This window comes from Mixophyes fleayi, chromosome 8 (genome assembly GCF_038048845.1).
Source record: "Mixophyes fleayi isolate aMixFle1 chromosome 8, aMixFle1.hap1, whole genome shotgun sequence".
Taxonomy (NCBI): Eukaryota; Metazoa; Chordata; class Amphibia; order Anura; family Limnodynastidae; genus Mixophyes; species Mixophyes fleayi.
Window position 1 is genome coordinate 12303594 of NC_134409.1, and position 27080 is coordinate 12330673.

The 27080-nt window shown below is 42.5% G+C and overlaps 1 protein-coding gene across 4 annotated transcripts in view; it reads right to left on the reverse strand.

Moving 5' to 3' along the window:
* NEGR1 (neuronal growth regulator 1) overlaps positions 1-20286 on the reverse strand; it is a 394650-nt gene extending 374364 nt beyond the window's left edge. For 2 of the 4 annotated variants that reach the window (XM_075181905.1, XM_075181907.1), the window contains exon 1: positions 19898-20286. In XM_075181905.1, coding sequence (XP_075038006.1) covers positions 19898-20079 — 182 coding nt within the window. In that variant the 5' untranslated portion in view covers positions 20080-20286. The remainder of the gene's footprint in view (positions 1-19897) is intronic. The other 2 variants (XM_075181906.1, XM_075181908.1) reach the window with 2 other exon arrangements.
* Positions 20287-27080: the final 6794 nt, after the last annotated feature.

The following is a 27080-nucleotide window of genomic DNA, read 5'->3' on the forward strand; positions in this document are numbered from 1 at the left end:
TCCTTTATAGAGTAATATATTGGCGCTTTTGGATCTGTACAGAACGCAGCTGAACAATGAGCAGTTCGTATAACTAGTATATAACTAGGGATCTTCTTTGTAGCTATGGCATCACAAATTGGTGGCTGGACCCTACCCCTGCTTCACACGGCTCTGCTTGAAAAGGGAGAGCTGCGTGCACCTAACAGTAGTGCACGCAGCATTGCCCATGTATATTATGGGGATAGGAAGAGTTGGAGAGCAGCCAAGCACTGTCTAATATTATAGCCACGCCCCCATGCATGCTGGTCACGCCCGCTGGTGGCGTGGTGTGGAAACCCCCCTCTACAAATCCTGCGTTTGCCCCGCGTAGGTTTCCTCCAGGTGCTCCGGTTTCCTCCCACACTCCAAAAACATACTGGTAGGTTAATTGGCTGTTATCAAATTGACCCTAGTCTGTCTCTCTCTGTCTGTATGTATGTTAGGGAATTTAAACTGTAAGCCCCAATGGGGGAGGGACTGATGTGAATGAGTTCTCTGTACAGCGCTGCGGAATTAGTGGCGCTATATAAATAAATGGTACTAATAATAATAAATAATAATAATAGTAAAAGGAGCAGACATATGGATGACACATGGAGTGAGCCAGTGTAAGGGGATTTGAGGGCAAGAAGCAGCAGTGGGAGAGATGGAGGATGAAAAACATATAGTTTCAACAGACTTGATGTTTTCTCAGCACAATAACACTTAAACCCCTACCCACCAATTTCCAACAGTCTTTCACCTTTATAGTTTAATAATAAAGTAATATTCTATCTTCAGAAAACTTTAATTAACTTGCTGTAATGCACCCCTTTGCAACTTTTGCTAGGTGCAGTGCTCTTTATAGCTTCCTTTAGTACTTTTAGACGGTAATATAATAAAACAGAGCTTTTTTTTTTAATATCATTTATTTTTGCTGTCCTGAGACACAATTATATTTAATGCAGAGAGCACAGCTGAACCCTACCTGATCCTTTAAACACACAAGGTGAATAATAAATAAAAGCAAATAAATAAGCTGAAAGGAATAAATAATGTTATGAGTCAGGGGAAGACGTACAAGTTATAAATTCCTTTCACCAATACTACAGTAGCTAGAAGCCATTTGTAGGTGAACCTATTAGAATCTAGAAGGAAGACAAAGGTCAAACAAGTACAAAGTAATCCTACTTATGGATCAAATGAGGAAATAAATATGAAAAAAAAACAATGATTAAAATGATTTTAAGGGAGAATATTTTCTAACTCAATTTTTTTTTATTTTCCGGAATATGATTGCAATTTATTTTAATTCAAAATGATATTGGATGTATTATATAGATGAAAGGTGCCCGATCTCAGTCCTCAAGAGTTACCGACAGTTCATGTTTTCAGGATTTCTTTAAACATGTACAGGGGAATTAATCGGTTTGGGTGGCTTGGTAATTATCCCACCTCTTTCTACAGACAGAAATCCTGAAAACATGACATGTAGGTAGCTCTTCAGGGGCGAACTCAGGATTTGTAGAGGGGGGGGGTCTCCTCACCACACCGCCAGTGGGCGTGACCAGCATGCATGGGGGCGTGGCTATAATTTTAGTCAGTGCTTGGCTGCTTTCCAGCCCTTTCTATCCCCATAATATACATGGGCAATGCTGCGTGCACTACTGTTAGGTGCACGCAGCTCTCCCTTTTCAAGCAGAGCCGTCTGAAGCAGGGTCCAGCCATCTCAATTATACAGTGCCCCAGGCTTGGAGGGGGGTTTCCAGGCACTATGAAACCCCCCTCCGGTTTGCCTATGCTCTTGAGGACTGGGTTTGAGCACCTTTGCTATAGCTCATCTAGTCAATGATACATCTCTTGTTTATACTGGCCCACTCTTCTGGAAGGTCCGGTATACTCCAGAATTCCGTGTAGGTCTTCCGGACTCCCGGGAGAGCAGGCAATTCTCCCGCATCCTTCCCACTTCCTAGTGAAGTGGGCAGGATGTGAGCCTCAATGACGCGATTTGAGATGCATGCCGCCATTTTGTACAGGAGTCATTGTTGCTATTACTGTTTAATTCTTCATTTATATAGAACCAACCTATTCTGCGGCACTGTAAAATGAAAGGAATTTACCTCTGCCACAAATTAGGGACGGATGAAAACAAAGCTGCCGTATGGTAATCCCGAACGAACGTATAAGATCCAACAGTCTTGATGTGTGGACCTCTAAATGAGAGGGGCTTATTAGAAAGTAGGTGTGTTCTAAAACAAATAGGGCTGTGGCTTAGCAGAACAGGGCGGAGTTTGGACGGACTGGAGTCAAAGGTTTATGGATTGGGGCGGGGTTAATCTTGCATTGAAATATTGACTTAGTATGACACTAAAAGTGGTACAATGTAAAAGGATCAACAAACACAGCAAAGCATCATAAATAATGAAACCTGTGTCAAATTATGTCATTTCATTTTAACAAAATGTACTTCCACCATAGTTTTCATTAAAACAGTAAAAAAAATATATATAACAAACAGGCATGTTAAAAAAAATTTTTTTTTATATAGCTGAGATTTGTAACTGACACATTTACGAGCTTAGTTACTAAAAGTATGGATGCACAGCAATAGCAAATAATTACTGTTTAAAAACAAGCCACAACATGAAAATATAATACAAAACTGTCAAGGAAATTGGTCTCCTGCTGAAAACTGCTACAAATTACCAGAAACACACAGACTTTGTAAAAAGTAAATGTTTAAACAAACCCAATATACTATTATTTGCAATGCAAATGAAAAATGACTAGTCACAACTCTTCCCGAGGATCACAGTGCCGTAAATGAGAGGTTCGGCTGTAACACCGGAGTATATCACAGTGCAAGGCAACCTGCGGACATCCATCTGCTGCAGAACTGCGTTATCCAAAGTCTGCCCGGCCTGATGCATTCTGGGAAAACCAACAGCTGAAGAGCCACAGGTTGCTTATACCTGGTGTATACTGAATATATGACAGCGAACTGCATTGCAATACTGCAGCTAATAATGCCTAGGATGGCTATTTAAAGGAACACTAACCTTAATGGTTTCCTTTCTATATTTGTGCTGTGTGCAAGTAAATGTGAAAATACTGCTTGTTTTTTTAATGTTCTGTGTTTGGATTAAGATCCTTTTGTGAGAGACAGTGGGATAAAATAATGAAACCTTCTAAAAAGAAAAAGTGGAGGTGTTGCCCATAGCAACCAATCAGATTCTGGCTGTCATTTATATAGTACATTCTATAAAATGATAGCAAGAATGTGATTGGTTGCTACAGTCAACATCTCCCGTCGCCAATTTTTAGCAGGTTTGAAAAATCTACCACATAAATTATTAAATTATTAGAGGCATTTAGATATTTAGAGGCAATGCATGAAGTGGCATCAATGTTTAAAGTACACCCATCGCCTATATACAGTGGAGGCAGCCATTTTGTGGCTGAACCAATGTTTCAGATTTTGGTGATAGCTAGAATCTGATAGGTTGCTATAGGCAACACCTCCCATTTTCATTTTGGAAGGTTTGCTATGTCTAAGGTTTCAGCAAACACATATAAGACACGGTCTTATCTGAAGAGAAAATGGTCAGAGGAAATACAGAAAACATGTCTGCACACATTTTCATACCAACGTATTTCTTTATAAGTCCGTTACATAAATCATATAAGAAAGCTGGCTGCTGTTAAATACTGTTGCTTTGTGATAAGATGAAAAAAAAATGTATTTTCCATTATATTAATTTCCTCCATCAACCCACAGATCGTCAAACATCACAGCATTTCAGTATTACTTCAAGTAAAGGACATAGAATACGAAAAGTTTTTTCTCAGAGACAATGCTCCTCAGTAAATCCTCAAATAGTCAATAAGGCAACAAATAAGTATGGGTTTGGGTGTATGACTGAGCGGATTGCACCGGGGGTGTGGCCTAAGTTGTTCTAATTTTATCATTATCAATCCTGGGAGATATGAGAAACAGTGTAGAGCTAAGCCAAACATTATCTTGGAATCTGAAGATTTTGGTCAATTCGGGACTACCAAACTAAAATTCTTTGAACAACAATTCTGTAAAAAAAAACAAAAACGACAGATTGAACACATTTGCAATATAAATATGTATTTTAAGGGGGTAGGAGATGTCATCTCAAGGGTAGGATGTCAACCCAACACATTAGGATCACATCCAGTCCTTCAACCTCTTCCTTCAGGTATGTGACCAGGGGATTGTTACCTCTTTATGTCTCAAAACAATTTCATACAACTCTTTTTCTTTTTTTTAACCCTGAAATAAGAGAGTTGGGGAATTGTTTTGGAGAAAAAGTATGTATATAATAAATATTTCCACACAGAAAACAGCAAGAGATTCAACTCATTTCTATTTCAGTCATTGCAGCATAAACATCTGCTACATGTTCAGTGTTTTTTTCTCAGAAATTTTAAAACTGATGAGACAACTGTTTGAGTTGGATGTTTCAACTTCTTTTTATATCAAGGTGGATTTGACATCAGAAACTTGACAGGAGACTCACATCACTAAGTTGTGCTTCTGGGGCACCCTGCTCCTTCCACTATATAACTCTCAGTTTCTGCTACATTAATTCAGCTCCTCACATCATGTCGCTGCCCCATCACATGCAGCCCTGTCCTCACTAACACATCACTCATATCCTGATATACTCTGTACTGCTGGGGACCCTGCTCCTCCCACTATATAACTCTCAGTCTGTGGCTTCCTGCTGCCTCCATTCCCCTCCTCACATCATGTCACTGCCCCTGTCACATGCTGCCCTGTCCTCACTAACACAATTACATCAGATAGGACCCTACCTCAGCTCACTCCTGAAATACACTGTGCTGCTGTGAGCATTCTGATAATGATGATGGTGATGACGATGATGATGATATCTTAGCGAGAAGGGGAGAGTGGTGTGATGTTCTTTATAATACAGATGTGACACAGAAAAACTACCAGGCTGGTATAAAATAGGAGGGATCCTGAGTCTGGGGTGCAATGAAGCAAGCAGCCCTTTGTATTTCTTGTAACATTAACACACCACACTTGCAATAAATCACTGCACACTGCGTGAGGCAGGAGACCATAGGAAAGTACACAAAATAAATTTCACCTCATACATTTTACCCATTAAAAATCAAATAGGAATCTCTTTTTCTCCATCGTCCAAATGGAAGTGTTAACTAAGTAATACAAATAGACGACCGCAACACCATGTCTCAACACAAATGACACTTACGACAGCCTGCGACTTGAGAGGCGCAACGCTGCACGACCAGTCCTAGGAGGAGAGGGTGCCGCTCCCACCTCCCGCCTGCTGTGGTAAGCAGCAGCTTTGTTCAGAACGGGCACTCAGAGAATAGGCAAACAGAGGGGGGTTTCCTAGTGCATGGAAACCCCCCCTCCAAGCCTGGGGCACTGTATAATTGAGGTGACTGTACCCTGCTCCCGCTTCACACGGCTCTGCTTGAAAAGGGAGAGCTGCGTGCACCTAACAGCAGTGCAATCAGCATTGCCCATGTATATTATAGGGATAGGAAGAGTTGGAGAGCAGCCAAGCACTGTCTAATATTATAGCTACACCTCCATGATGCATGCTGCTCACGCGTACTGGCGGCGTTATGTGGAAACACGCCACTACAAATCCTGCGTTTGCCCAGCAGAGGTTAAGGGAGAAGGCGCCCAATCTGAAAATGAAGTATTTTTTCAGCCCGGACGGGCTGGCGGAACCCTCCTGCCGCACCTACCGAGCCTACCTTGTTCCGCCGGCTCTGGTTACGCCTCTTTTTAACCCTGTATGTGCGGGTTGACTCTTCAGATAAAACATATAGGCAGCCATACCTTATAGTACATTGCTTACAGTAAATACACCATTTGGGTCTCCGAGTGAATGTAGACCGCTGCTTTTAAGCCAATAATTTACATACTAAAACACCTTGGACATGCCTGTGCTTCTGCCAGAAAAATCCATCATGTAACGCGACCTCCCCGGTAACAGACAAACGCAGCTAGAAAGATAAAATTTGATGCACTTTATTCCAAATGCATTAAGGAACCTTATCTCGCTCCCTATTACAGACTGATAAGAAAACACCAGGCACGATAGAAAGAGGTAGCTTAGGCTTTCAGAAACTCATTTTATAATCAATAATATTTTCTGTATTACTTACCATGATAATGCGCTGGAACGTGAGAGTAAAACCTAAACTAAATAACTAAAGCTAAACAAGATAAACCAAGTTAAAGCAGTGTGTAGGAGTTAGATGTCTACAAGTATATAATTCTGACTCATAAATAATTCAGTTTAAATATGTTTTTAAAGAACACATGATACATATTTAACTCCCCATTTTCTATATTTTACAGTTATTCCTATATAATACACAAGTGACATTAATATCATACTTGCCTATTCTCCCGGAATATTCAGGAGGTTCTAGAATTTCGGGAAGAATAGGAATAGGAATAGGCATCCTCTTGGACTGTGATGGAGGTGACGTGATTTTGTGTAATTAAGCCCTGCCCCCTGCTACGAAATTACATGATTTGCATCATTAAGCCCACGCCCCCTCCTACCCCCCCGTCACATGACTTCTCCCCCGGGTTCTCCCGGAGAAGTTTGAAAAGTCGGCAAGTATGATTAATATATGTACACGTCCCAATTTTCAAAAGAGATGCAGCTTTTTTAATATTGGTATATGTGTGGAATGGGGGAGTGGTCTAATGAGTCCCAATTTTCGGGGATATTGTCAGGTATGATATCTGTATAAATAGTGAGTTTACACTTCCCTGTTCTGACAAAAAGAGGTGTAAGTACAAGTCTGCATTGGCGCACCTCAGGGGCAAACGCAGGATTTGTAGAGGGGGGTTTCCACACCATGCCCCCAGCGGACGTGACCAGCATGCATGGGGGCGTGGCTATAATATTAGACAGTGCTTGGCTGCTCTCCAACTCTTCCTATCCCCATAATATACATGGGCAATGCTGCGTGCACTACTGTTAGGTGCACGCAGCTCTCCTTTTTCAAGCAGAGCTGTGTGAAGCAGGAGCAGGGTCCAGCCACCTCAATTATACAGTGCCCCAGGCTTGGAGGGGGGTTTCCAGGCACTAAAAAGACCCCCCTCGGTTTGCCTATGCACCTGTGTGTGGTCCCTTTGCGGTGAGAATTTGCGCAATTCACGTTATGCAAACAGGCTTAAATGCAATGTGTATATATTAAGGAATACTACATAAATGTACCTGTAATACGCACTGTTGGTATAGATGCCGGTTTAATAATGAAATGCTATAGACATTTTACAAAGGATAAAATTGTTGCGTTTCATTTCTTTAAGGTTCTCTTATTGCTGAAATGATCATGCGATACTTCCATATTGCCATAAAAATGTCTAATAGGATTCCATTTTTTTTTTTTTTCATTTAAGACATCCTGGCTGCTTCTTTAATTGTAATTGTTTATTACATTTTTCAAGAGCTGGCCTCTTAATCAGTAGAAATAAGAGTTCTCCCAGGAACTCATTTTAGTCGTTACAGTTTATAGAAACACTTTCTTTTGCAATGAAATACCTGATTCATGGAGTGGAAAACAGATTCGCAATTTGCATTTTTCATTTAATATATCTTGAATGAACAACACTTCAGCAGACTGTTTTTTAAGAAACAATTCATCCGTTTTAAAAATTAATATTTTGCTTACAGTCTCATCGATGCACAGGCTGTCTTGTATCACAGAGAGCCGTGCGACTGTTTAAGTGGCTGGATAAGGCTGAGGTAGCCAAACTGAGGCTCCTCATGTTGTTGTCAGGGTACTTCTGTCACCGACACAGTGGAGGCAGCCATTTTTGTGAGCTGAACCAATATTCGTCAGCACGGTATCACAGAGACGCTGCTTCTTGTGGTAGATTTACTAAAACTTCTAAAAAAGCAACCAACCATATTCTAGTTATCATTTATCTAGTACATTCTAGAACATGATAGCTAGAATCTGATTGGTTGCTATGGGCAACCCCTCCACTTTTCCTTTATAGAAGTTTTAGTAAATCTGCCCTCTTGTGTAATATTTAGCAGGATTGTCTGTTAATCACTGGTTCCTAGTGGCTGCCTTCTCATGACTATTGCTCCAGCTCACAAAATGGCCGCCTCTACTTGTAGGTGACAGGTGCTGTTGTAACGTCAGGTCCCTGTAAGGCCTAGCACCCATGGACAAAAAATACATATCCCTTGCGCAGTCCCAAACATGGAGACAGGCCAGGGACAATGGGAAATTGTACTAAAAGCTACTACTAGATAGGTCAAACCCCCTGCACTTCAGTACTGATGACAGTCACATGCAGGTCAAATCTATTGCTCGGCCCAAACACCATGTGACAGGATCTTTTTCCAATTATCCCCTAAATGCTGATGGCCAAATTAGACGTATCCAGCCATTCAGGGCCTGATTCATAAAGGAACGCAAGTCCAGTTGTGTGCTGTATTTTACGTAAAATTGCTCCGTGCCTGCTAGAGAAATGGACTATACGTCATACTTGCCAACTCTCCCGGAATGTCCGGGAGACTCCCGAAATCCGAGTCGGACTTCCGGACTCTCGGTAGAGCAGGCAAGTCTCCCGCATCCCGCAATTACCTGGTCAAAATAATTAGTGGTGGATCGTGTCACTTTGGCCCCGACCCCCGCGTCAAAAGAGCATTTGCGTTGTGGGGGTGGGGCCAAAATGACGCAAATTCACCGTGCCCCGCCACCTCCCGCCCTCTAGTCACACCCCCTATCTGGGATCTCCCGGACTTCAATGCCTAAAAGTAGGCAAGTCTGCTATACGTCAGTGAACGCAAGTGTATGCAATTCAGCTTTGAACGTGAAGGATATTTCTAACAGTCTACAATTTCAAGGGCAGAATGGGGGAAGGAAGGGACAGTGTACAGTGAGGTCGACCACCAGGGCCGGATTAAGGGAATGGAGGCCCCTGGGCTAAGGGCGCCTCCATTCCCCCGTGAGGCCCCCAATGTGAGTCACCCGCCGCCCCCCCCGTACCCCGTGAGGGCCCCCCCTTACCCAAGCGCTTACCTCTCACTGTAGTTCTCCGTCCCCGGTGCGCTGTAAGCTCCTTACTGATGAGATCTCGCGAGAGTTCACTCGCGAGATCTCCTCAGTAAGCAGATTACTGAGCGCCGGGGACGGAGGACTACAGTGACAGTGCTCAGCAGCATTGATCGGGCTGGGAGCGCCCCCGCCCCCGGACCGATCAATAATGCTGCTGAGGACTTTGAAGGGCCCCCTGGATGCCCGAGGCCCCTGGGCTATAGCCCAGTTAGACCTCGGGTTAATCCGGCCCTGTCGACCACACACACATCTGTCCGATTCACTCTCTGGGTATCTCTCAGGTACGTGATTTTCAGCCGTATCACTTGCACCAGCTGCAGAGCAGATGTCAGTACAGAATGACTGCGATGACGGATGTAACTGTAAAAATGTATTTTATGCACAGTAAGCATTAATAACATCATGATACATATATCAAATGTTTTTTGATTCATTATGTTACTAACAGGTGTCAATGTATTTAATCATTTTATTTTTTTTCTGTGCGTTTTGTTGGAACTTTATAAATACATATGCATTGCGCATTTCTTGCAGTGTGTCGTGTTTGTCTGCATATGGCAAGTGCCGTATAGGCAGAGCGTACTTAGACCCGTATTCAACTACAAACACTTCTTTAGATCCTCTTCTGGTTGAATACGGGCGCACCTGCTTGCATTCTCTGTCCGTATTATAAAAAAGCAGATTGCGTTCACTTTGCGTTCCTTAATGAATCAGAACCTTCAGTCCCTCAGTGTCAATTAGTCATATCACATGGGAGAATGAGAAATAAAACTGCTTGGCGCCATTTTTGACTGAATTTCATTACAACTTTGACTGGATTTGAAGCGTACTGGTCAAATAGTTGCAACAATGGCAAACTGAGGCAATATTGGTGTTTGTGCCCAGATGCCTCTGCATTGCCTATGGTGAAGAACCAATGAAATGGTCTCAAATTTGTTCAGAGTTTTGCCACTGGATCTTTATCTTAAATAACTGGATTTCCAGGAGCTTAGACCCTTAACACACCAAGTTGTTTGGCGTTATGCATAGAGTAGGACTTATAGCTGCATTTAGCTTACAAGAGTTGCAAGAGCTGGTTGGAAGACTCCATACTGGTTTTATTCCCTATGCATTGAGTGACCTGGAAATTATAAACTGATATAAATGACATACGCAATAAAAAAATTAAAAATAATAATAAAATGGGCAGTCTGATTGGTTCATTTCATGCCCCCTAGCCAACCAGCTGCAAAGTATGCTAATAGGAGAAATCAATTGTGTGGGGTTGCACTGATCAGCAGATTCTCAGCGTCGCTGATCAGAGTCACAATCACATGTCTCCATTTTATGCCTCTAAGTTCTGGGAGTTCTAACTGTGACATATTTATGCACTTATACAGTGTTCATTGTGTTGATTAATTACTCTTTTCTCTCTCTCTGCTCCTGAACTATTTTTGTCTGCACGTAGTCTCTATCTACCAGTATAATGTGACTGGTAAATACACAATAAATTGCATTGAAATGTTTCTTTATAGGTCTGATTGCTCACGTATCAGACTGAAAAACATCAATGCTTCCTTGTCAGAACAGATTCAATTTACTAAAAGCAATGCATAAGTGTAAAACTGGTAAGTGTTAGAACAGCTTGTAACTGGGATGTGTCTGAGATTTGTTACTGTGTATTCTGAGTGCATTTAAAATGTCTCATCTAAGCTTTCTTACTGCAACATGTTAATTACTGTGCATACATTGAATTAGGAAGTCTTCTAGATGTGAACCGTTCAGTGTTTAATCACTGGGGACTCGTTGCTTACAGAATAATTTACCTCCCCGTGTGTTTTTGATTCTTTTGTTATTTAGAATAGATGATGTAGTTTTTTCGGATATACAAGACTCATGAAATAAACCTCCAAAATCTTGCACATCTACCAGTGGCGGATCTAGAAGCGGTGGGGCGAATGGGGCAATTGCCCCTTGCAGTTCCCTCCTCTTCTCCTGCCCCATGCATTTCTCTACTCTTCTCCTGCCTCTTGCAGTTCCCTCCTCTTCTCCTGCCCCTTGCAGTTCCCTCTTCTTCTCCTGCCCCTTGCATTTCTCTACTCTTCTCCTGCCTCTTGCAGTTATCTCCTCTTCTCCTGTCTCTTGCAGTTCCCTCCTATTCTCCTGCCCCATGCAGTTCTCTCTTCTCCTGCCTCTTGCAGTTCTCTGCTCTTCTCCTGCCCCTTGCATTTCTCTACTCTTCTCCTGCCTCTTGCAGTTCCCTCTTCTTCTCCTGCCCCTTGCATTTCTCTACTCTTCTCCTGCCTCTTGCAGTTCTCTCCTCTTCTCCTGCCCCTTGCAGTTATCTCTTCTCCTCCTGCCCCTTGCAGTTCTCTCCTCTTCTCCTGCCCCTTGCAGTTCCCTCCTCTTCTCCTGCCTCTTGCAGTTACCTCATCTTCTCCTGCCCCTTGCATTTCTCTACTCTTCTCCTGCCTCTTGCAGTTCCCTCCTCTTCTCCTGCCCCTTGCAGTTCCCTCCTCTTCTCCTGCCCCTTGCATTTCTCTACTCTTCTCCTGCCTCTTGCAGTTCTCTCCTCTTCTCCTGCCTCTTGCAGTTCTCTCCTCTTCTCCTGCCCCTTGCAGTTCTCTACTCTCCTCCTGCCCCTTGCATTTCTCTACTCTTCTCCTGCCTCTTGCAGTTCCCTCCTCTTCTCCTGCCCCTTGCAGTTCCCTCCTCTTCTCCTGCCCCTTGCAGTTCTCTACTCTTCTCCTGCCTCTTGCAGTTCCCTCCTCTTCTCCTGCCCCTTGCAGTTCCCTCCTCTTCTCCTGCCCCTTGCAGTTCTCTACTCTTCTCCTGCCTCTTGCAGTTCCCTCCTCTTCTCCTGCCCCTTGCAGTTCCCTCCTCTTCTCCTGCCCCTTGCATTTCTCTACTCTTCTCCTGCCTCTTGCAGTTCCCTCTTCTTCTCCTGCCCCTTGCATTTCTCTCCTCTTCTGTCCCTTGCAGTTATCTCCTCTAATCCTGCATGTAGTTACTCATCTCCTCCCCCTTCAGTTCTCTCTTCCCTTTCTCCTCCTGGCAGGTCCTTCCCTTTGCAATCAAGCTCTATAAAGCAGTGTTGCAGAATCATTACCTTATGTGACAACTATAATGGTAAAAAACACGAACAGCTCTGCAATATCCAGTAACACAGTGGTAATAAAACAAACTGCAAAATCACCTGACTGCCATTTGCCACTATTTTTCATCACTGGGTCAGGAGCCATCATCCCGCTCGTCAACCTTTTTATACTCTCTTGAACTTTACCTTGTTTATATTAGTTAACATAGGGAATTTAATGAATCATACAGAGAAAAACCACATTATAAAAAAATATGGTTCTAGGATTCTTCACTTACTTACTTTTACCCAATTTATTAGAACCTATATTCAGCATTGACAGATGTAAGCAACACCTGCCATCTACTATTAGATGCAGGTTACACCGAATCCATCAGTGCTGAAAGGCAGCGAAGATCTGAGACAGGTCTCCCTTACAGCAGCATGTTGACAGCTCTGGACATTGTACTGCCATGTAGAGCTGTCGCTTACAAACAGTAGTCTAATACAGAGCCCACCCACCACTGATGTAACTTATCATTAAAATAAAGTTCACATATAATTCCCATTGTATAACTTCAACCTATGTTTAGAGCTTGCCTTTTGTTGCTCTTGGTTTAGAATGCCGGAAAATCTACTGACATCATAATGACAGGATAAAGGTGTTTTCTGATTCATTAAGGCAAGCAGATGCAAAAAAAATGGTGCAAATGTGCACCTTGGCAAAACCATGTTGCATTGGAGGGGGATGTAAATTTAAATTGTTGGTCATATTTATATATGGGGTATGGCATGGCTTAGATCAACTTTAAATTTCAGTGTAAAAATAAAGCTATCAAGGATTTGTGTGCTACATGAAAAAGCAGCCAGTGTTTTCCTTACTTATAGAATAAAAAAAACTAATTTGAACACCCCCCCCCCCCTTGCATTGTAACATGGTTTGTCCAATAGCAAATTTACTCCTATTTTTTGCATTGCTTTCCTCAATGAATCAGGCCCAGAGAGAGCTAGAGATACCCATTCCTGGTCCGATATTGTTCAACTTCCTTTCTATTAGTAAGTGACACTGATTTGTTTAAACACAAATAACCACATTACAATGTATTGGTAACATTTATTGCAGATCTTTTTCTTTCTTCTACTAATGCAATTCATTCTTGGCACATGGACTAAACCACTATCTTGTCCTTAATGAGTTTACAACTAGTGCTCTGCAGGCTGTGGTAGTCCATTAAAAGGGTTGTCTGCTCAGAGCCAATCCATCCCTTTAATTACGACTCAATCAACTTCAAGTGACAATCAGATCCACCAGTAATCTCCCAAGGCAAAGTACCTGCTTAATTCTTTTGACACAACGCAAACATAGGAGAAATACTTTATTTCCCTAGGATCACTTAAAGCATCTGAGCTTAACAAGAGATAGAAGACCACACAAGATTGACAACATTTATGGTACGGTTGCTGCATCTTATAGGAGTAACTCCTAAATGACTTCAAATGTCCTAACTGTGACTTGTGCCAAACTCCTGGTTTCTTTTTGAAAAGGAAACACTTTAAAACTCATAATACGGTCCACTCCAACTTTCGGAGAATGGACGATCTATCATCTGGTTTTGCTAAACTCCTAAGAAAGAAAAACAAAATTGAAGTTACTGAGTCTTGTAAAATTACACTTATTCTCCAAAGAATGCACATTCCTACAATGTAAGCTGATCCCTAGACTCGTGACCTTTTAAAACACTGTTTCCTTCTTGTAAATATTCCCTTGATAACCCTATTTGGAAAAGGCTTAAGTGGTTAATACTTATACAATGATATACAATGAAGGTCCAATTGCTGCATTGATTAGAGAATATTTCCCTGTTTCTATATTGTCATCTTCGCTGTCTTACACTCAGTGACCGTTTTACAGAATTAGAAAACCTGGCTGCACTAAATAATTTATTGGACTGAGTTCTCAGGAATATCACCTTTCAATAATAAATGTACTATGTAAGTATTGGACTGTAGAATCTTTAAACAGTTCGAGATTACTGGATCTTTTCTTACATCATTATCCCTGGACAGCTGAATGCCACACCAATGTCTTGGGACCATAAAGGCATAACTATTTTTTGGTTGCTGGCATTGGTAGAAACATGACCACCGGTGAAATACAGTTACAAGACTTTCTCCGTCCGCTTGGTTTGTGAATGCAGATGTGCCAACTTTCAACATTCACTGGTCAGCATTTTATCCCATAACGTATTCTACAAGATGACAGCTTATTAAATCCTCTGGAGATGTCACTTCAGGAGTCAAGCAGTAAATTTGCTGTGAAATGACAGACATCCCAGTGGTATTTCCCTTAATATATCTGATACATATTAATATATACAAATCTTATTCATACAAAAATGATACAATTTGCATGTGTTCAATGGCATTCCATTTAAAAAGTATTTCTGTAAAATTGGATAGTATTACTAAGAGAGCTTTATAAAAGAAGAGAGGGAGAAATTGAGAGTGAGAGAGAGAGAGAGAGGGGGAGAGAGGAGAGAGGAGAGAGAGAGAGGGGGAGCGAGGAGAGAGAAAAAGAGAAAGAAAGAAATAGTGTGTGAGAGATAATTTTCTATAAAATTCATAAATCATTGTAAAGTGAATAATAAAGAATACATTATTTGAAAATAAACCCTGGTAGTAAAATAAGTATAGTTATAAATAATTTCCTATACTTTAAAGTTAATGTGCCCCGCCTCCTATTTGGAGCCCTGGGGGCTTCTATATGCAGCCATTTTTCCTGGGGAGGGTAAATGGGTAAATGTATCAATCTGCGCATTCTGCAAGCCGCTGATTATCAGCGACTTTTCAGGGCAGATTTAAAGCGGCAATGTCTTTACAGGCAAGTTTTACCTGTAAAGACATTGCTGTTCTAAATCTGCCCCGCAGGGTCGCCGAATATCATCAACTTGCAGAATGCGCAGATTGATACATTTACCCCCGGGGCTCTGTTAGTTCTCTAATATATAAACGGCAAATACATTAAGCTCACTTGCTTTAAATAGTGATTGAGTGGGTGTGTCAGCGGGAGAACCAATCGCAAGCAGCAGTTTCTTGATCGCTGCTTGTGATTGGTCCTTCAACTCACACCTCATTGGCTGGCCTGTGAGAGAAACAGGGGAGCCCCAGAACAAAAATGCTGCACAGAGCAGTCCCCAGGGTCATCAGATGACAAACGTGGGGGCAGGGCAGGGGCTGGCTGGCAATTTGTAGCCCAGTGGGGGAGGGGTGTGGGGGTTTTAACCTCGACTAAGCAGTCTATTAGGAATGTTTTAAAGGAAAAAAAATGCAGGTAGCCCAGTGAACCAGCCCAATGTAGCCCACTATGGGACCAGACTGAGGCACAGATGCCCCAACCCCTTAGCCCAGCCAGCTCCTGGGGCAGTGATGCGGGTCCAATCAGAGCGGCCGGGTAGCATCCCCTGCCTCTATATCGGCCAACAGGCACATGTACATAGTGTGTGGCCCTAGGCAGCCCGCTCCTTCTAAGAATGAAAGAGGGGATTGACACTAATTTGCCCCCCCCCCCCCATAAAAAAGAGGCTAGATCCACCCCAGGCTGTGAGCAGGAAAACCCCAAATAGTATATTATTTTCTTAGGTATTAGTGCAGCTTTAAGCACAATTATCATCGGACAATTCTGCCTTATTGTGGTTTTTCAACACAAGTCCTTGTAAAAGTAGGATTTCCACACTTGCCGTTCCAGTATTAAAAAAGTGCATATCGCTTTAAATATGCCCCTTAGCCATTACACAGGCACTACACACATATTTATGAATCAAGTATTCTGGATAAAATCCCTGCACAAGTGAAAGGACTCTGAGACACTGATCAATGACTCCAGTTTAGAGGTATGCTACCAGTGGAGGCCTTGACAACATCTTTGAAGCAAATACAGATTAAAAGATCTTTACTTGCAGAACATACCAACTGGATTTCTCGTGCTGTCAGGGACCACTTGCACAGAATAGAGGCTAGTAATAGTTGCCCTGACACTATGGCAGGGTCATGCTGCCCTGTATGTATTATGCCCTCATTGACATGACAGGTCTAGAAGAAGCAAGTTTGCAATGCATCTCTGCAAAATGATTTTATTCTCAGCCATAAGAACACAGTTTAAAGGTTCCTAAAAAAATATATTGAGAAATACATTTTAACAGACATAACACTTTTTTTTAATACACCGCTTATTAATATACATCAAAAAACCCACAAACGCTTCGCACATATATTTTACAAATGTGAATCAAACTCATGCAAACTAAATTAGTCAGCAATATCTGCTCAATGACCATCTGTGGAACGGTCCAGCTAGCCAAACTTTCATTTCCTCTCCCCTTTTACTTGACCTAGCACAACACTACAGCCACAAATATTTAAACATCTCAGCAAACCGCATTGTGAAATCATAGATGTGCAATAAATCTCAGTAGAACTAGATGTTTGTGTTAGCACTAAGGCCTCAATTTACTATTCAATCCATATCTGGGGAAATAAATTTCTAAAAAAAAAAATGCTGTATTTCCCAATTATAGGCTACGGAGATGTGTGGAACGTTGAACGATCATATTTCAGGAACCATCACAGATGACACTGTGCAGCAATTTTGTTTAATGCACTCTGTGCTCTGCCTGTGCATTCTGCAAAAATCACACACATGCAAAACTAATTTAAGAGCAGAAAAATGCATTTACCTAGCATTGTCGTGCCTCCAAGTTTGCATTAATCATCTTACAGTGGTGTGAAATTTCATTGAGCTGGGGTTATTGTGATTGCAAATTGCTCAGAATATGCAGGAATATTTATAATGATGTCAAGGGGGAAAAAAAATAGAGAGGTTATGGGAAGGTGCATCCTGGAGACTGGGTAGGACTGTACTGCGAATATTCACGAGCAAAGTGAACTGTGGATTTGTTTTCAGGCTTCACAATTGCATCTAGTGCTTTTACATTTAACTTCATTGTGCAAGGCATAGATAGTGAGTTCAATTTTGCAGCATCAAATGAGAAAACTCATTTTTCACTGGAAGCAGAGAGGAAAAGATATGGTGCATCTGTTTACTAAATAGTTACAAACAAATAGAAAATTAACATGGAAAACACATAATATGATTAGAGGTCAATGCACAGGAGGAACAAAGAAACTGATCTGGATTCAACATATGGCTGCAAGCTGGATCTAAAGGATTGCACATTACATAAATCCCTCACACTTTTCAGCCTCCCTCACCTTCTGCCTGAATTCTGATTCCTCTGTGTTCATCTCTGCTAAATCACACTTCGCTTTCATAGAAGACTGTACACTCTGCTGATTCCTAACACCAAAAATCCCATTCCTAACGGTTAACCCATTCCGTGATACGTTTGGTGTGTGAGGAGCTGTGCATCCTGCTGAAGAAGGCTCTGCTACCCAAAGGGTTAAATTTCCTGCTCTGCATTTAAAGAACAAACCCCTTTAAAGTCACCTTTTAATACGAAGGAAAAAAAAAAAAGCCATCAAAGTAAATATTGGCACATCATTTAATTGAGCATGTCCAACGGCATATGCATATTTATGCAACGACGTGCTTAATCGTTTGAAATAACCCAAAAACAAAACCATACCTAGGTCCCAATGGCGAGCAGCATTGTAATTACATTCACATTGCTTGTGGCAAAAAGCTGAATAGATCAAAGTACCTGGGAGGATGGATAAACACATTTGCGTCTATTTTTATGAGAAGTGAAAGGACAAGACTGCAACATCAGGAGAAGAGGGACCAGAGATTACAAAGTATCAATTGATAATTCCAAGTGTTAATGCAGGAAAGTTTGAGGGGGGGGGGGGGGGGGACACACAAACATTCATCTATAAGCAGAAATGGCCAGTGCAGAGGCATTCGGGACTACAACAGCTTGCCAGCACCATATGTGAACACCATTCATTAAGATAAGACATCAGCAAGGTTTAGCCTATAATCTCCGTCTACTAATGACTCAAAGTAGGGTAAGAGATGTGTTTGCATTGAAAGAAAATGACTCATATAACAATGCTCATATGTAGTGTCATTATGCATTGTTTTATTAAACTAGAAAAACATACTATATATATATATATATATATATATATATATATATATATATATATAGACATTTACAGTACAGATATATAGACATAACCCCTAATTTTGCTATACATGAACCGTATAGCGGAATATTTAGAAAATACATATCCTTGATCTGATGTAATGCTATATATTTAGTTACAGTATGATGATCAGTTAAGCAAACATCAAGAGCCTGGTTGTTGACACATAATTAATGTATGTATGATAAAATGCTGGCAATAAGCTGCACAAATGAACATGCAACATTGAGATAATTATTTAATACCACCAACAGTTACTTGTCAACAGTGTATATATGTACAGTATACATACAGTATGCTTATTGGTTTAGGAAGTGTAAGATTTTAATTTGTAAATGTAACACAGATAGACCAGTGAATGCTTCCTCTACCTGGTATAAGGGGAGCAGTTATAAGCTCCTCAGCACTGTTAAATCCAGCAAGCTAATGATCATAGTATTACAGTGTGTTGTCTCATTAAGGCTGAGGAAGATGCAAAGACCAGCTCAGTATAGGAAGGTCTAAACACAATTAACAGACAGTAGCAAGTGTGAGTGTTGCTTGCACAAGGGTGGGTAAATGAGTTTGTGCGTGGCAGTGACAAGACCATCACACAAAAGTGTGTTTATCACAACAGAGATTCCAATGTCCAAGGCATCAAGCAGCACAACAGTCTAATTCAAGGAGGGACCGTCCCAGCCACTGTTAACACTACAAGAGAACAAGTCAGCCATGCACAACAGTTGTGTATTTGGAAAGCTGAAATCTCTTTATGTGGATGAAGTCTGGTGACATTTGGCAGAAAGAGAAGAGTCACCAGCTGAGTGCTGGCCAAGGTCTGCAATTACACAAACATCTTTGCAACACCATGCATGATAATGTGATTTTTTTTGGGGGGGGGGAGCTAGAGAGGGGGGGCTGTAAGGATAGTGGGGTCTAGGGGCAATAAGAAACTAACACACCAGTGATTTGCATTGGATTGTGTTGGTGTTGTCTCAGCAATCATTTAACCCTTTTAAGCAACAGAGATATAAGCAATACTAGTAAACAACATACTGGATGGAGCCATGAAGTCATTAACCCTTGCTAGCCATGGGCACAGCAGTGCATATTAAGCAGCATATCTGAGTCCTCATCATTTAGGCTTTGAGGGTAGCACTGTATCGCCCCTTTCTCTGCAAATCTGAAGTAATACCCCCCTGAGCTGAGTATTAGTTACATCAACTTACACTCTCCCAAAGCAGAGCTTTCTCTTCCACACAGCTCCCCCTAACCCTCATGCACAGACATGTCCATAAACAAACCTGAGGCATCCACTGGCTCAACAGCCCAGATAGGAAAAAAAAAAAAAGTAGTAGTAGTACTGCGAGTGAAGAAGCAGCTCTGGTGCAGACACAGACCCCCAAATCTCCGAACGTTGCGCGCAATGAAAGCGCAAAAGCGCAAAACAGCGCGCACACACATTTCCTTTCTTGTTTTATCCTGTACAGAAGTGCAAAGTAGTACTGAATATACTAAGAAGGGACACAAGTAATGACAAGACAGCATGACATCCCTGGGATCTCCTACCTAAGTATGGCTGTGTCCCCTTGCTTGACGACGACCAGGTAGTTGTCCGCCGGCCTGGGGTAGTCCATGTTCTGTCCAGCGGGCAGGCAGGAGGGCAGCAGGCAGCACACACTGAGGATGACAGCGGCCAGCCACTGGTTTGTGCAGCAAGCAGCACCCTGCACCAACATCATCATGTCCATCACTGCTGGGGCTGCCCCTGTCAGCCTGGGATCCCTGGCAGAGCGCAGGAGGAGGAGTGCAGGAGAAGGCGCTGCTGCTGGAGAATGAGCAGGCAAGGCAGCTGCGGCAGCGCACGGCCCCCAGGCTCTCAGCCGGTTGCCATGCGGCCGTTTCCTTAGCAACCACAGCCAGGGAGTGCTGCTGCTGCTGGTGGTGATGGTGATGGTGATGGAGCAGAGAGATAGTGCAACACCCAGCACCCTTACTCACACTCACACAGGCAACCCCCCCTTGACCCCCTTCACCCCCCTCTCTACATGGACTGTTTCTGTTATTGGCAGCTAGGGCACAGCTCAGCAAGGGTTAAGTCAGGGGGATTTATCTAGGAAAGGGTTAATTACAGACAGAACAGTGAGACAACTTTTAATTAGTGAGACACAGTGAATTATTAACAGAGGGAATTTATCCTCCTCTATATAACTCCCTATCCCTCACTCTCTCTACACCTTCTCTTTTTCTTTCTTGCACTCTCTTTGTTTCTTTCTCTCTCTCACTCTCTCTTTCCCAACCTCTACCCCTTCTCTCTTATCTCTGTCTTTCTCTCTTTTCCTCTATTCCTTCCTACCCTACTCCCTCTCTTACTGTCTCGTTCTGTCTCTAGATCATTTTACCCCTCTGTCCTATCCTCTAATTACAACCTCTGCTCTGTGCCTCTCTATCCTGCTCTCCTACTAAATATCATCAGAACTCTCTACTCTCTCTCTCTCTCTCTCTCTCTCTCTCTCTCTCTCTCTCTCTCTCTCCACATATCCCCCATCTATCTCTCATCCCACTCGCTCCCTCCCTAAATATCCTCACATCCCCTTCTATTCCTCTTATCCCACATTCTCTCCCTCTCTCTCTCTCTCTCACACACACACACACACTCTCTCTCTCTTTCTCCCTCTCTCTCTATCTCTCTCACTCTTATACTCTCTCCACATATCCCTCATCTATCTCTCATCCCACTCACTCCTTCCCTAAATATCCCCATATCTATTTCTAGTGCTCTTTTCTCTCATTCCACATTCTCTATCTCTCTATCTCTCTATCTCTCTCTCTCTATCTCTCTCTCTTTCTCATACTTTCTCTCTCCTCATATATCCCATCTATCTCTCATCCCACTCGCTGCAGCCCCCCTCCCCAAATATCTTCATACCCCCCTGCTATTTCTCTTTTCTCTCATCCCATAATTCATTCTCTCTCTCTCTCATACACACTCTCTATCAAACTCCCTCATACTCTCTCTCTCTTCATACTCTCTCTCATACACACTCTCTGTCAGTCTCCCTCATACTCTCTCTCTCTTCATACTCTCTCTCTCATACACACTCTCTGTCAGTCTCCCTCATACACTCTCTCTCTCTTCATACTCTCTCTCTCTCTCATACACACTCTCTGTCAGTCTCCCTCATACACTCTCTCTCTTCATACTCTCTCTCTCTCTCTCTCTCTCTCTCTCTCATACACACTCTCTGTCAGTCTCCCTCATACTCTCTCTCTCTTCATACTCTCTCTCTCATACACACTCTCTGTCAGTCTCCCTCATACACTCTCTCTCTCTTCATACTCTCTCTCTCTCTCTCTCTCTCATACACACTCTCTGTCAGTCTCCCTCATACACTCTCTCTCTCTCTTCATACTTTTTCTCTCTCTCTCTCTCATACACACTCTCTGTCAGTCTCCCTCATACACTCTCTCTCTCTTCATACTCTCTCTCTCTCATACACACTCTCTCTCAGTCTCCCTCATACACTCTCTCTCTCTTCATACTCTCTCTCTCTCTCATACACACTCTCTGTCAGTCTCCCTCATACACTCTCTCTCTCTTCATACTCTCTCTCTCTCTCTCTCTCTCTCTCATACACACTCTCTGTCAGTCTCCCTCATACACTCTCTCTCTCTTCATACTTTTTCTCTCTCTCTCTCTCTCATACACACTCTCTGTCAGTCTCCCTCATACACTCTCTCTCTCTTCATACTCTCTCTCTCTCTCTCTCATACACACTCTCTCTCAGTCTCCCTCATACACTCTCTCTCTCTTCATACTCTCTCTCTCTCTCATACACACTCTCTTTCTCTCTTTCATACTTTCTCTCTCTATTATATTCTCACTCCCTCTCTTTCTCTTCCATCACTGTCACTTTGTTTCAATAAATGTTGCTGTCAGTCAGCAGTCACACTGTATTCTTTCCTGTAACCCTCAGCCCAGTGACGGAGACACAGCGCACCAGCAGTCAGTCACTATATACTGTATCCCTGTCACTGGCAGGACCCCACTCTGTAAAGCCCCTGCCTCTCACCGTGCCCCACCCTAACTGCCCCCTCTTGTATGGCTGACTAGGAGCTAGAGTGCAGACCTTAACTGAACTCTCTTCCAACACTGGATTCTGTAACCTCTTCCTGAGAGACTGCCTGTATCGTGGATGCAGCCTCTGTGTGTCTCTGTGTCATCTCGCATCTCACTGTTGTCTTCTCATTATTCCACAGACTCTGCAGCTGTCACTTTCTCATTCACCTGTCACATCCTTCTTCATTTACTAGTTCATTTTCTCTCTCTTCCTTTACACCAAGTGTTGCCTTTCTAATTTTGTCTCCTTTTGCCTGTCACAATCTATCATCCAGATTCCTGCTCCTAAGTTCACCATTATTACACCCATTCACATGTTGTTTCTATTTACACCAAGGACTGTACATTCCATTAGTTATCATGCACTTACACACTCACACACAGATTTACTGGAAGCCGATGTTTTGCATGGCTATATAAAGGTTTTTCTTTATTTCTTGTTGTATTTGCATATTACCTAAACACAGATTTGCACACACCATATGGGATTGTATTAACGTTCTACTCATTTTTTTTACACTGCAGAGTTTATAATAGTGTTCAGGTCTTCATGGGGTGTGAACAATGAAGTTTTCTATGTAATTTAATTTTTATAGATTTGTGCCTTATAATCTCTTATCGCCACGATTTACCAAAATACCTATCAACGAGATAACAGCGTTATTGCTGGTAGTAACCCGATCATGTATGGGGCAAAACGAAAAAAGCCCCTTCGCTGGCGTACAATATCATTGTCACAGGCAATAGAGCTTAGTTTTTAGTGAAGTTCTCTATACATCCCCAACATGTCTATCCCCTGGCAGTGGGGCAGGGGGCGTGGTCACATAGAAAGGAGGCATGGCCACACCCCCAGAGGGCTGCCTTTTGCTGCCAATAACATCCCTCTCTTCCCCCACTATTCCCACCCACGGGGCAAACATGTACAGTTGGACAGAGCCCTAAAATTGGGACTGTCCCACTGAAAGTTGGGAGACATGGTTCTCCTAGTTACCATAGAATACTAAGTTAGATGATGATCACACAGCTGTGACAAGGCTCCTGTTTATGGGTATAAATATATAAATATGGCATGCTCATCAACTTTCTACACCTCCCTTCATAGGATCCCGGAGGGGAGGCAAAAATGTGAGGATGGAAGCGGGGAAGGGGGGGGGGGCAGCTGGGGCACGGCGTGGCGACTAGTGTCATTTTGGCCACACCCCCATGATTCAATAATGCAAAAGCATCATTTTGCAGCAGGGGGAATATAGTTCTCAGCAATTGCGTCATAGAGGTTCCCATCCTACCCCCTTCACCAGGAACTGGGTAGAATGTGGGAGAGTGGCTGGATATTCCACGAGAGTGGGCAAGTATGAAATATGGTTATATATTAAACATACTTGGCAACGTTTAAGACCTGTCCTCTGGGAGATCCCCGGAGTACTGGCCATATGACAAGTACAGGGGGTGTAGTGACGCCGTTGCCCCCTTCTAGTTAAAAAAAATGAAATTTACGGAATTGAATAGTAGTAGATGGGGCTTATTTGCTATCTTTGGTATGACGATCCTCTGATCCAGTGGGTCCATAAGTCTCCATGGGTCCAAACAACATTGCCCACCACCGAAGCTGAGATTAGCGCAGCAAGGGACCCGGGGAGCGTGAGGGGGGCCACGACACTGCTGGATCCCAGAACCGTCACTCCAAAAGTAAGTCTATCTTTGCCTTTATTGTAACTTTGCTGTTTTCACACAAAAATATTCTATCTTTTTGCAAGAGTTCTCCTTAAATGACAATGTTTAAAGCAGTAAATATCATCATAATTATCGTAGATTTGTAGGAGGCCACAGATTTGTAAGAGTGTAAGACCACTGTTACAAATCTGTAAAGAGGCCTACTGCAGCGCCGTACAGTAGGGAAAACAGGACATACATAAAACAGGGACATGCAAGTCAGACAAAACAGATGTAGACATTAAAAAAAAGGGTATGGAGGACCTTGCTCATTAGAGAGCTTACATTCTAAAGGGAAGAGGGCACAGCTGAAATAAGAGGAGCAAGTGTGGCTCAGAGTGGAGATTGGGACAGTTGTGAGGGTGTATTAGTGTGAGTAGTGTTATCTAGGATAAGGGCACCTCTAAAAAAAGAGATGGGTTTTCAAAGAGCATCTAAAGATTTGAAGGCTGTGGGAAAGTCTGATTGAGTGTGGTAGGGAATTCTATAAGTGGGGAGCAGCATAGGAGAAGTCTTGTAGGTGGGAGTGAGAGGTGGTTACCAGAGACGAGACAAAGCGCAGGTCAGAGGTAGATCTAAGAGGGCGGGAGGGAGAGTATTTTGATATGAGATTTGAGATGTATGCAGGGGTAGTGTTGTTGAGGGCTTTGTAGGTAAGGGTGAGTAATTTGAATTTGATTCTAGAGGACACAGGGAGCCAGAGTAGGGATTTGCAGAGTGGTGCAGCAGATGTGGAGCAGTGAGAGAGGAAGATCAGTCTTGTAGCAGGATTTAGGAGGGGTTGAATTGTGGATATATGGGAGTCAGGAATTTTTGTTTGTTACATCTTATTGCATGGATATAAAGCTCTGCAATGCTAAGTAAAATCAGGAATGTCTTTATATATTATATACCTTAGCCAGTTTATTTGCATAAAGAGTTCCAGAAAATTAAATCTTGTCCTTCAGGATTTTGATCATAGTCAGGTCCATTCTTGTGCCTAACTTATAGCACATTGAGGTACCAGTGATCAGCCCATCGTCACTTACACAATACTCTCATTTAATATATCAAAGTGCGCATTCATGGACAGAGTCATAGAATAGACTTTCATTACATCATGACGGGACTTCAGCCATTAACGACAGTGATCAATCCGCTTTTGCTCACAGCTATTATAATAATGAACGGTTGGTAATCTGAGCAAAAAAAAGTACAAGTAAACAAAGTGCTTAATTACCTATGGGTCAGAGAGTTTGTTGAAACCCACTGGGCCTCATTCAATGAATCGCAATCGATGCACACCATAAAAATACCTTGGTTCTGTACTGGTGAGTCCTGATGGTCCACAGAAAACACATCTACATGAATGTCAACTGAGGGTCTGTTGAGGAGTAAAGCAAAAATAAGAAGCAAAATTTGCACCTTGGCAAAACCATGTTGCATTGGAGATGGGAGGTAAATTTAAAATGTGGGAACAGATTTATAGTTGGGGTAGGTCATGTCCTAGATTTACTTTACATTTCAGTGTAGAAATTAAGCTTTCAGGTATGTGTGTGTTACATGAAAAAGCAGCCAGCATTTTCCTTCCGTGAAAAAAATTAATTAATTTGCGCCCATTGCATTGTAACATGCTTTGTCCAGGAGCAAATTTGCACTTTTTATCCTTTGCTCCTATTTCAGCATCAGGTTTTAAGTGCATGTAGAGTCTGAAAACTATGCACTGTGTAATTGTGTATTTAAGTCATTAAGAACGTATCTCTGTTTTTAGAGCTCATCGTACGCAATTCCCTTCTGCGCATGCCCAGAACGAGGACACTCGGCCGTCAACGAAGGCAAGTCCGCTTCGTATGCCAACACAAATGGCAGTTACGACGGTTTCGGGGAGTGAACAGGGCGGAGAATGGGCGTGTGCCCGTACTCGATGCACAATGTGGGCGTGCCAAACTCAAGCGAATGCAGCCACGTCGGAATGAAGCTCTGTGTGTGTGAGAGTTTCTTGTTTTTCTGCCGTATCTCTTGCACCAGCTACGGGTCTAGTCTAAGTCCTGGGTCAGTAGCGTATGCAGCTATAACATGTGTCTGCAATCAGGGGGAACTGTAAGAATGTATTTTATGTACAGCAGACATTAAGGACAGCTTAACCCTAATGTTTTTTAACGGGGAAAAAAAATATATTATTTTTTTTTATTTTTTTATACAATTTTCATTTCTAATTATAAATCACTATATTATTGACTGGTAACATTAATTGATTAATATTTTTTTTCTGTGTGTTCTTTTGAGCTTTCATATTCCACATAGGTATTGTACGTATCCTGTAGTGTCTGGTCTAGTACAGCAGAGTGACCCTACACCCACAGTCATCACCACACGTATCCTGAGATCCGCTCCTTGCTGACTCCAGGAGTACGCAGAGCTGATTTACGTGCCGCTGAGAACAACTGCACGATGCGCTCCGTAAGCTGCCTTAATGACTCAGGCCCATTTTTGTTTTTTTCATAAACTATTAGGTTTATCCTCATTCAGGGCTTAAATCAATCAGGACAGTGAGCGGACTGTTTTTATTACGTGACGTTTTTGTGTGTATTTATCTATTTATTACATTTTTTAGGGGTGTGTCTAGAAATGCGGCAAGTACGATATAAAGTGAAAGAAAGGGACCCAATAAAAAGATGAGACCTAAAGACCACCAACTCCAAGCTGGGGTAAAAGGCCTTTTGTGGAGTGATAAAAGTTATGTGCCCATCCAATCCGTATGCCCCTAAAATTGTGCCCTCTCCACCTTTATATCTCATTTAAATCTTGTCTCTGCACCGCTCTGTAATCCTAGGCACACCGGTGCATCCGCTCTGTACCGTACATAGCCAGGAATACCCGCATTCAACCCGACTCCTCCGCTCAGTTGTAAACGTCTGCTCTCCGTAAGTCCATGCGACTCCG